Source organism: Sinocyclocheilus rhinocerous, unplaced genomic scaffold (genome assembly GCF_001515625.1).
Source record: "Sinocyclocheilus rhinocerous isolate Xijiao unplaced genomic scaffold, SAMN03320098_v1.1 scaffold1132, whole genome shotgun sequence".
NCBI classification, from domain to species: domain Eukaryota; kingdom Metazoa; phylum Chordata; class Actinopteri; order Cypriniformes; family Cyprinidae; genus Sinocyclocheilus; species Sinocyclocheilus rhinocerous.
In genome coordinates, this window is record NW_015639512.1 from 76,118 (window position 1) to 88,033 (window position 11,916).

The 11,916-nt window shown below is 37.0% G+C and overlaps 1 protein-coding gene across 1 annotated transcript; it reads right to left on the bottom strand.

Annotated features, from left to right (window-relative positions):
- Positions 1–1,613: 1,613 nt before the first annotated feature.
- On the bottom strand, positions 1,614–10,800 carry LOC107751290 (ammonium transporter Rh type A-like). The gene is made up of 10 exons (XM_016566968.1): positions 10,533–10,800; positions 4,595–4,778; positions 4,276–4,426; positions 3,538–3,685; positions 3,042–3,208; positions 2,810–2,947; positions 2,604–2,725; positions 2,436–2,509; positions 1,909–1,982; positions 1,614–1,779 (listed from the first exon to the last, which is right to left on the bottom strand). The coding sequence occupies exons 1-10, from the start codon at positions 10,711–10,713 to the stop codon at positions 1,705–1,707; spliced, it is 1,314 nt and encodes a 437-aa protein (XP_016422454.1). The 5' UTR covers positions 10,714–10,800; the 3' UTR covers positions 1,614–1,704.
- Between the last annotated feature and the right edge of the window lie 1,116 nt (positions 10,801–11,916).

Genomic DNA, 11,916 nt, shown 5'->3' on the forward strand with positions numbered 1-11,916 from the left:
ACATTCACAGACTTTTCAAATACAATTAATTGATGAGGTGAGGCATATGGGAACACATACATTTACAAAAGTTGAATCAGTAAGTCAACTTGCAGTAAGACTGCCTGCAAGGATTATATCCTTTTTATCATTAAAAACATGGCATTTAGTAGTCTTACGAAGTACAAGCTGAGACAATCTGATCACGTCTGCTTATTTGTACTATGAGCTGAACGTTCAAGCACTGTAGTAAATGAGCTTTTATGTAAGGCTAATTGTATGAGATCAGTTTTACAATAATCCTGACAAAAATATGTAAATGTACAGTGGCCCCAAAATGCATTTGGACACGTTTTTTTTTTACACTATACTGACAAACAAATGATGAAAGAGTGTTTCCTCAGAATTAATTTCATTTCTTAGTCATTTATGTCATTACTTTTAATCAGATGGTCCCTGGGCCCGTCAGTGGAAGTATCAAGTTCTTCAATGCTTCTCAAGTTCACAAGTTCACCCAGGTGTCCTACAACAGCTGAAAATAATCACATAAACTATGAACATGTTCCACTAATGTTATCCTAACAAACTGGAAAAGTGTGCTTAGTTATTATCTTTCTTTTAAATACATACTAATATTTTTTTTTGTTGATATTTTATATACAATTTTAAATGTGACTTTTTAGATACTTTTTGGGGCCACTGTATTTGCCTGAGTTCATAATAAAATATTAGAAAATGTGTGAAAATATAAAAGTCAACAATACATTTGTTAGTTCTTTAGGATACAATAGCTTAAAATACTTCATATATCATTGCATAAAGGGCTGTTACTGATCACAATAATAAGCAACTTGTTGAAGAAAAGAAAGTTGAAGGATCTCTCTTTGGATGTCGACTAATATGTATGACCGTAAAAAAAACATTACGAGAGCATTGGTCAAAATCTCTAGTGATGATAAAAGTTGGGTCAGTACAAAATAAAAAAGCGTATTCAAGGTAAAATGAACTACTTTGATAACAGACACGTAAGCAACACGTCTTGCATTGGCTCAGAATTTTGGTACATTAAAGTGAGCAACTATTCAGTTATGTGCAGTTCAGCAGACGGTGACAAAAACTGACCTACACTCTGAGTTAGCTCAGTAACTTTTTGGTAATAATTTTTAACCTTCTTACATTTCATTTTACAATGGCAAATTTGAGAAGGTTTGAGATGCCACTTCTCAGTGTCATAATATGAGTTGCAGGTGTTTTTTAAAATTTAGCTACATGTATTTAGAAAAAAGCATCCATTACAAAAAAAAAAATAAAAACAAATTGACATCTCTTAGTACTTATGGTGAGTTCACTGTTGAGGATTTTAGAGAACGGAGTAGATGTTGACATTGAAAAGCCCCTGAGTTGCTTATTCACTCTTAAAAATAAAGGTGCTTCAAAAGGTTCTTCAAGCGATGCCATAGAAGAACCATTTTTGGTTCCACAAAGAACCATTCAGTCAAAGGTTCTTTAAAGAACCATCTCTTTCTTACCTTTTTATAATCTGAAGAACCTTCTTTCGCCACAAAGAACCTTTTGTGAAACAGAAAGGTTCTTCAGATGTTAAAGGTTCTTTATGGAACCATTTAGACAAAAAGGTTCTTCTATGGCATCGTGAAGCACCTTTATTTTTAAGAGTGTTGGACTGGCTCTCTTGATTTGTGAAGTGAGCTGGTTTTGAGCAGAGCTTCAAGCCTCTGCTTTGTTCTTGGAAGAATCGCCGTGAGTCAAACGCTCTTCGTTTTCCTCTTCTTCCTCAGGTACCTGCGTTTCAAAAGCATCCACAATTGTCAAACTTATCAGCTGTAAGACATTTTCCTAAGAATTAAAAACAGTTGTGACCGTGTCCTTGCATTACAAAATAGCATTAACATATCAATCTTTTTGACGTACCTCCCAGAAGATTGAGTCATCGAAGCAGTTTTGATCAGGTGGCTGCCCCCAGAATGGAATCTTCATAATCAGGCCTGGAAAAGGTAACATTTTTTTACTTTGTGTTTTGTACAATTTTTTTTTTTGTAATACAACAGAGTAATTCTAATTGGGTGAATGACAAATAAGTGTGTCCAAAAATAGTTTAAAATCCATGTGGCAAGTTCTTACATAGGTTCTTTTTGAATTCATGTTGGTTTCACATGGTTGTGAAAAATCTTAATACAGTTTTCAATTTACATTTAATATATTTACATTTTTCAATTTACATTCATACATAATATCATGTGGTGTGTGTGTGTGTGTGTGTGCAGTATATATAATGTATGTCAAAGATTTAATTTAGAAATTGGATTCATGTTCTTCAAAGAATACTGTAGATATATTCATTGTATGCATTAATGGAATTTTCCTTTAACTTTATAAAATAAACCCTTTTATATTTTACAATATCTTGCAGATTTTATGGTCCTTGTATTAATACCTACCTGTGATCAACCCACCCACCAAAGCAAACCCCAGAGATGATGCCAAACCACATGCTTGATAAGTTGCTGTAACACTAGGATAAACAAGCACAGAGATATTAAACCCATTTGTTGCCATACTGGTAATAGCGAAAATCTAAAGACACAATGTAAAGAACTGCCAGATACTTTTCTTTCTTTCCTAGTGCTGCCGCCACAATACCGGCAAGGCCCCCTAGGATGCCTGGCATGCCGTGGAGGTTATGCACGCCACAGGTGTCTTGGATTCCAAGTTTAGAGGCGAGTATGGGCTGAGGAGAAAATAAAAAGATGATGGATTAATATGTGATTGAGTTCTAATATTACAATCATTGGGATATGAAGGAAACTCATACAGTGAGGAACTTAAATCCAACGGTGGAGATAACGCCTGCAGTGATTCCGATCACCATTGCTCCAAATGGCTGGATGTCCATGTCAGCGCAGGTACCCACAGCGACACCTCCAGCCAGAGTGGCATTCTGAATGTGAACCTGTGCCACAAAACACAATAGGCTAAGTCATAAGGATCATAGACTGCTAAAATGTGAGTCTTGGTAAAATTAACAAAAGACTGGTATGACCCACCATGTCAAGTTTCCCCTTCTTCTCCACCAGACTGGAGGTAGCGTAGGCAGCAAGAGCACAAGCAGCCAGAGAGAAATAGGTGTTGATAACAGCTCTTAGCTGAGGATCACCAGGTTCAGCAATAGCAGAATTAAAGCTGGGCCAGAACATCCACAGGTAGACTGTGCCTAAAGACACAGGAAGAGTGGACTGGTGAATGTTTACAAGTACCTACAGACACAATACCAAGGTACACAATAGTCCAACATTCTAAACAGACTGTGTATCAATCCCTCACAGCCTCATTTTCATTCATGTTCAGTTAAATATGGCATCTACCAAATGCAAGTTGGCTTGTATGTCGATTACTGTAAATCCTGCGTACATATGCAAACATTATATATTAAAGCTCTAGGAGAATTTTTTGGGCAAGTAAGTCTCGTGTAAGCAGATCTCGTTAGTCACTCTGATTACAGAGTGTTTCTGTTTTATAGCTGACTGAAAGGTCTACACATACCGATCATTGCAAACAAGTCTGAGTGATAGACTGAGCCTTCATTCTCATGGCCGTTCCGAAGACCAGGGCGATAAAGAACACGAGCGACAGCTAATCCAAAGTAAGCCCCAAAAGCATGGATAGTCATAGAGGCACCAACATCAGAAACCTGTTAGGAGACAAGAATGTTTATGAATACCAGCTGAAAAAAAGGTAAATGACCGTCTTGTTTGACTGCTGCTTTAAGGTATGATTAATTTCCTTATATAGAGATGCCACCACTGTTCAGTTTCAGACCTGTTTATGCTGTTGTGAGTCAATCAAGATCATTTTATTTCCTTTATCCCCAGTTAATCCAGGCACTATATCTTCAAGATGAAGAAGGTGCTTTGTACACTTTCAGTTGTTACTGGAAAAATGGGTGTGTTCATTAAGTTTATCCCGCCAATTTAGGAAGGAGATAGAAAATTGCCTAAACTGCTTTCCCTTCATCTTTGACCCAGCTTCCTTTTGTAAAAAAAAGGAGTTCCTTGCAGGAACTCAGATAGCATGACATTTCATGAGGCTCTGCTACCAATATTTAGAAACCTCAACCTAATTAAAAGTAGTATTAAAATTATGCGTAGTGTTTAAATCGGGTGCAAATCAACTTAATGATCAACTGAGGATGGAAGAGGCTTCACAATAATTTCCCGCAGAATACCAAAACAAATGATCTATGCACTGATTTAATATATGAACTAATGAGCCTGTACATACCCCAAGGACTCCCACAACCAAATGCTCATTGATGCAGAAGGTAGTGATCTCCAGCAGGGTCATGATGAGAAGCTGGACAGGGCTAGTTTTTCCCAGAACCGCTCCAAATGAGATCAGAACAGTTGCTGTACTGAAGTCAGCATTAATCATTCTGCAGAGAATGAAATATGAAAAGATTTGATTTTATTGGCATATTTAATCAAATACAACTGAACATCTAGCATTTAACTATTTTGATAGATGATGAAGTAATGATCCGTTTTATTACGTCAGTCACCCATGCCGCCCCCCCCTCCCATAACCAAAAAGTTAAGTTTACTTTTCGATGTTGATTGTTATTTTTCCGTTATGCATATGCCAGATGTTCTGGAGGAGAAGACCCCACTGCAAGCCAAAGGCAGCCAGCAACAGGTTGATGCCCACACTGCTGAAGCCATATCTCTTTAGGAAGGTCATCAAGAAACCAAAGCCAATGAAGATCATCACGTGTACATCCTGAAACACTGGACACATGGATAAAGAGTTTATGAGAAAGAGCTGTTTCTCCACACCTGAAGCCTGAATTTAGTCACAGCAAGCTAGAACCACATTTAGTTAAACTTTAGTTCGAACAGGTCAGCAATAAAAGGATGCACTGTTGTATTATATCAGTGAATAATTAACAACATAAATTTATGTCTGTTCATTACGCTATTGTATGACATATAATTAACCAAAAAATGAATATTCTGTAATCTTTGACTTTGAACACAAATTTAATTTTTATTGAAATCTGAAAGATTTCAGTCCCTCCGTTGACAGTCTACACAGCTATCACTTTGATGCTTCAAAAAGATCTGGGCCCTCATTTATTAACAGTGCGTACGCACAGATGTGTGCGTTATGAGTGCGTAAGAACAGTTTCACACAAAGTGTGGGATTTACCAACTTGTGTGTAAATAAAAGCACAACTCTGAGCATGCTTACACAGAGAATCTAGTGGCAGAATGGTGATGCTACAAAAAGAAATTGCCGCCACATGTTTCCTGTGTCCTTTAATTGCAAATACTCAAATAGTAATTTCATAGTTCCAGCTATACATTTGCATAATTGGTGTGAAAAGCTATAAAAGACAGCTGGGAAGTCATCTGAAATGTATCTATAGTGTCATGGCTGATCTCGCTTTGCTGGAAGATTCGGCAAACCATGCGCTGCGCAGAGAATGTGTTTTCAAAGACTGTATTGATCTGTTTAGTGAAAGCACAGAATGGCTTCTCAGTTGGTACCACCTTTTTGTTTGTTTTATTTGACAAAATTTTAAACGTAATACAAAAGTCCAAAAATACGAATTCTTTGCCATTATTTCGGTGAGGATGTATACATTCACGTGATTTATAAAGGGAGGTGTTGTCACCATATATGGTTCATTGGAGACGTTTCTGAAAGCAAATGGCCATGAACGTGAATGAGCATGGTGCTTAAGAACATGGGATTTATCAACAAAGATCATTTACTGGTGTGCGTAAGAACCGTGTGCGCACATTTGATAAATACAGATTTATTTGTACTTACACACATTCTAAATTCCATTCGTAGGACAGAATATAGAACCTTTTCTACGCAATGTTGATAAATGAGGGCCCTGGTGCGGACTGGGCCCCGCGTCAGCTTGAGATGGCCATGGTGAGAACCAATGAGGTTCATTCTTGTGTGTTACGCAGCATGTTTGGGCTTCTGTAAGAACCAATAAGGTTTCTTCTTGCACGTCAAGCAAGTACAATTTGAACTTCTGTTTGTGTTCACTGATCAGTGTAAATATGTGTGTGTAAGCCTCAAAATGGTAGTTGCATAGATTGTCAATGGATCTTAGACTGTCAGATATCTTCATTCGTGTTCCAAAGGTGAATGAAAGTCTTACGGGTTTGGAACGACATGAGGGTGAGTAAATGATGACAGAATTTGAGTTTTTGGTTGAACTATCCCTAAGAATACTAGAAACATAGCGCAGAGGTGGACTACTTATGATATGTTTGCTCTTTTGATATTTTCATTCTTTGTCAGATATTTTATGTGTTCCACAGGAAACAATAACAGAATGCTCAACATAAGGGTGAGGAAATTACAGAATTTTCTTTTTAGGGTGAATTGTTCATTTCACCCTAAGTGCAGATCACAGAAAATGCATAATATTTTTAGCAGTAAAATAATTCTTGATGAACAACTGTACAACCAGAATAGTTACAAAGCAACATATTTACACATTTCTGTTTTAAGTCTATTTAATTCCTTCAAAATTACCAGAACTAATCAATAACCATGTTCTTTCCATCGCTGTACAAAGGTCTTGTGTGCTCTTCTATTAGTCTATGAATGACAGATTAAGAAGTTGCCTCTAGTGACCCTGTTGGCGTGTGTAATTTTATTCACTTCACATGACACTAATGAGTGTTAAAATATACTTATTCCAGGATAAGTCACATTCAGAGCAATCCAGCCTCTTCATTGCTCTAACTGGCTGCAACTTGACAAATCAAAAAAACATTTTGTAGCTTTCTCAGTTTCTGAACGTGGCGACTAGTCATTGCATATGCACTGAAATTTTGTTCAGAATAGATGCCATGCTCATACATTACTATGATGTGTATTACACTGCTGCATTTTGAATGAAGGCATCCAGAGTGTTTCCCTGCCGAGACATGGATGGATGAATGGAAATGCAAAGAGTAAAAGGATACAGAAAGGTATAACAATTTCTATAAATTCGCAATAACTAAATGTGCACACTGATTGTCTTCACATCACATAGTACCAGTACTGCTGGCCTTTTCCCATCTTTCCTGCAAAGAGGAAATGAGTTCTAGACTGTCCAACTCAGGAAGCTATACAGTCCCTGGACACTGAGATAGGATACCGTCCAAAACACCTTATTCATCAGCAAAGTCCGTTTTCGGACTACACAATACAAACCGTGCCTGCTGATAATAATCAGACACATTAACGATTGTCAGTAAGTTTAAAAAGGGTCTCACTGTCAGTTCCAAGAGCTACGAAGCGTGAACCTCCAAAAGGTGTGGCACCAGGCTTTGAATAGGCAAACATTCAGACTTCCTCGGAATGCCTCCGAAGCCCTCCACCCATTCAGTAATCCACACAAAATCTAAACTTGCCAGTAACAAACCCAAATAGTCATTAATCACAGTGCTCATGGTCTGACATCTGCTAAGCTCATCAAGATAACCGATGACCCCTGTAAGTACTACCAACTAAGCTTAGTGGTGAGGATCTTTGATCAGGACTCAAACTAAACTAAATTTTCTTTGCTCGCTGCATATTTTTATAGCTGGCTATATATATTTTTATAGCTTGCTGTCTTTATAAATGGTCATGTACTTTTTTATAACATAGTCCATGCTCCCAGCAGACTGTACTTAAAGAACCACTGTACAATGATACAGTAAGAGACTAAACAGGAAATCTTCAGATAAATATGTGATGATTAAAAATCAGCAAATTTCAGTCTTATCTTGCTTCGCAATCCATCTTAAAACAAACAAACTACTGAATGTGATCTATTACTGCATATTCTCAATGGTCATTTTTGATGTTTCATGGAAAAAATCTCAACAAAGGATACCAAAAATGTGATAAAACTAGATTCTGATATGACAAAACTAGATTATGTTATATCATCACAGCCTTTCCCATCCTAAAAACTTCCCGTGGTACCACAGTAGTGTTTTTACTCTGTCTTCAACCAGTCTTTTATGTTATTGTCACTAGTCTTTGATGGTTGTTGAGTAATAAAATGTGATCCTGCTGAAAACCCCTCAAAAACATTTAGGTGGGTCTCTGACACAGCTGAAACAGTGGTAAACAACCCTTATCAGCTGTTGCATGACCCGAGTCTTTTCCTCTGATCTTTCTGTTGATCTTAAGCAATACATATTTACAATGATAGGGTCGGCTAAAGGACTTTTCACTGGCTATTTCATGTATGCAAACTTTGGAAGAACATCATAGTGGAATATAGATAATTTTGCTGGCTGAGTAGAGGTGCACAATCCATTTTTCCCAACTGTTGGATGCTACAACAAACAGAATAATTTTCCCAGTGAAAGTTTTCGTATTTCCCACATGCAACATATTTGCTGATAATATCTCAAAGGTCCCATTTTACTAATGGGTGGAAAGTTTCCTCTCTTTGCGAATGTTCAATTACTTAATTACATTCTGTCAGCATTAATTTAGAGCGCAGTGACATAACTTAGCTATATGTGTTTTCTTTGTTGCCCAGATTAAAGCAACCTTTATTTTCTTTTCTTTGAAGCTTTTCTCACTCGTTTCTGGAATGCTTTGCATGTTTGTACCAAAGCGACAGATGGCCTCAATTTTCCCATTCTACAAACACATATGCTTTTTATTTTTCTTTCATTTTCACATATGCTTTTAATTGTTGAAAGGTCATCAGGTTCACTGGGTGGCAAAGAATTTGTATGCTATATCTCTGCCCCAGCACTTCGACATGTTTAAACTTAAGTTATGAAGAATGTTGAGTGATGAAACATGCATTAAAGTGGCTAAATTGACAGTCTCTGAAAACAACTTTTGTAACTCAAAGGCAGAAGAGTCATTATTCAGGATGAGTATATATTGTGCTGAATTTGGAGCTTGCTTTGAACTGCACAAATGAACTCTTGTTTGTTGGAGAAAATTATTGTTTAGGTAAAGGGGGCTGGAACAGTCCAGTGTCTCTGTGAGGTAGTGTGGCAACCACAAAGAAAGTTACAATTGCAATTAAAAAACAGATGACAGTTCTTATCAAGCCCTAGACAAATGCATCCAATGACATTAACAGTAAAATTAAATGTACTTGTCAGTGTAATGAAATGAGTCAGATTACATATTTTGAAGGGTTGAATGGAAACTTTGAGGACACGTGACACTGAGACTAATCTTGCACGTTCATACTCTCCACACCCCAGAGTTGGTTTCAGTCCAAACCGTGTCTAAGCAAGCAACCACAAGTGCAATTTGAAGATAAAAGTAAATAAGGGTATTTACAACCAATGCATGTCATCTCTGCAAATAAGCAAAACATGTAGAGAAAATTAAAGGAATGCAATTGAAGTTGAAATGGTCTCAAAGGAAACATACACTGTTTCTATTTGCTTGAATTAATAATTCCTTTTATAATAGATTCTGTAGATCAGTGGTTGTCAACTGGTGGGTCACGACACAAAATAAACAGGCTTATCAACTTTTTAAGGGAAAGAGAGAATGTTTCACATTATGTTTAGTTGCTGACATCAAATTATGTTCATCCAATCAGTATTTTGGTTCAAATTCATAGTGCTCTACAGAAATGCCAACATGTACATATCCTTAACACAGAAAACCATGAACAAAACTATGCAAGATAAACATATGACCCAGATTATATAACATAAACTTTCACTTAAAATGGAAATTTACACAGTTTATGCAACCATAATGCATTTTGTGCACCTCTTGGCAGCTGATTCAATTTAATTCAATCCAAATTGGCCAATTTACCTATTCAGTCTACAGTATGTCATGTTAATAATTTTATGTGTAAATGAAATGAAAATGTTTATTGTAATATGAATAAATATCAGTGTTTGATCATACAAATATTATTTTCCCATTTGTAGCCTACATTAACCAGACTGTACTGAGTCACCAGTAGACGTCCAGTGTAAGATCTGGCTCCTGAATGAGAACTAGTTGAAAACCACTGATCTAGATGACATGGATAAATAACCAAAGCTGACCTTCATCACCCTCTCCTCTTTGTCTTTCTCCTGAGAGTGCAAGAGCCTGTGGCATTGACTCCTCTTCGGAGGGAGTATTTTTAGGGACTTGCGTGCTGAATGAACATTAGTGAAATATTGCCGCCAAAGCCTTCGCAGAAATAAACCTCTCAGTGAACACTGACAAGTGAGTAGCACCATGAAACTTAAATGCAACGTTGACTAGAGTAAATATCAGTCTTAAAAAGGATGAATTCATTTGCAAATCATCCAGAAAATATTTTATTCAGACCATGACCAAAAGCATGAAGGCAATGACAAGTTAACAGCAATTTCCAACTACCCTTAAAGTTCCTAATAACATAATGTGTTCAAGTTGAGCCAATAAAACAAGATTTAAATACAATTTTAGACTTAACTGAAACCAATCAATTTGGATGTCAAAACAAGACCTGATGTATACACACATCCACAACACATACACCAATCTGACAGGGGGGTACTTACTGGGATAAAGGGTCATTGGGCCGCTTGAATGAGTTGTATTCGATTCTTCATGACTCCCATCTCCGTGAGCATCACCGGTGTCATATACCACAAGGAGAGCGTACAGGACAATGGTCACGACTTCCAGCATTAAGGCCAGAATGGGGAACTTGAGCCTCATGTTGGTGGCATATGCTGGCATGCTTAACACCTTCTCTGTTCTGCCGTTTTTCCTCTCTGGGTGATTCTCCCTCTTGTCTCTACTGCTCTCACTCTTCACGCTGTCTGTGGCTTGTGTGGGGAGTGCAGAAAGTGGCATGTGGTTTTGAATTGGCTGCAGGTTTTGGAAGACCAATGACAAGAGAGATCATTACGGTGGGGACAGCCACACCCCCTGTTGCACTGTACTTGTAGGAATGGGTTTCCTTTCTCCTCCTCACAAAATAAATAAATAGAAGCATATAGGGCTTATATGTCTCCCTAGAGAACCATAAATGGGAAAACACTCAAAGATTAACAACACTTTAATTATTGTTTGTATTATATAGAAATTCAATGTTTTACCACATGACTGGTTACACATCGTAATTTTAAAAACGTTTCATGGGTTTACACTCTTTTTTCATTATTGCCTTTTAATTTGCTTTCATATTGCTTTGGATCTGTGTATTTTGGTTCCTCTTTTAGACTGAACACACCCTGAAGCTTGAGAGCTGAGTAGTAGAGCGTGGAGCAAGCAAGTATTGTTGATAATGTTATTTGGTTCTCACTTCCTAAATAAAGAAATGTATTTTTTTTGTAATGCTAACAGTAAAGATCTGTGGAGTGACAAACAGGGACATATGATTTTAAAACATATCAAAACAGATGAAAAGAAACAATATTAAAACACTCTTAAATGCCTATAACATTTTAGTTAGAATAAAGTAAACACGCAGTCTTAAAATGTAATCGTATTTCTTATAAAATAATTATATTGTAAACAATAAACCCAACTACATCTGAATTCAAAATGATGAAAAATATTCATTTATATCACTAGATAGATCATAGAGAGAGAGAGAGAGAGAGAGCAAACATCGTAACTCAGCAACTCGCGTATCATCTAGAAGTTTCCCATGCAACTTCGCTTGGACATTCATGTGCTTGGAACTGGTAATAATATTTCTCCACTTGAAGGGCCAATCGGAACCTGAGATGTATCGATGGAACAGAATATCTTAGAATATTGGAGGTGGTCTCTGTTAATTTGGGATTGTAAGCAAGTGCTTAGCATGCATTTACTATGTCCCAACAGCCACATTAGCAACACCTTGAATAGTCTTCACCCCTACATTATAGCAACATATTCTGCACTTTTTTCAGAAAATATAAATATGCAAAACATGCATATTGGCCATTAATT

Excerpts from the sequence above, each read along its gene's own strand:
- LOC107751290 (XM_016566968.1), bottom strand. The coding sequence starts at position 10,713 with ATGCCAGCATATGCCACCAACATGAGGCTCAAGTTCCCCATTCTGGCC. Across the intron at positions 3,686-4,275 it reads TGGTTGTGGGAGTCCTTGGG|GTTTCTGATGTTGGTGCCTC; the intron begins GTATGTACAGGC and ends GTCTCCTAACAG. Across the intron at positions 3,209-3,537 it reads AGACTTGTTTGCAATGATCG|GCACAGTCTACCTGTGGATG; the intron begins GTATGTGTAGAC and ends CTGTGTCTTTAG.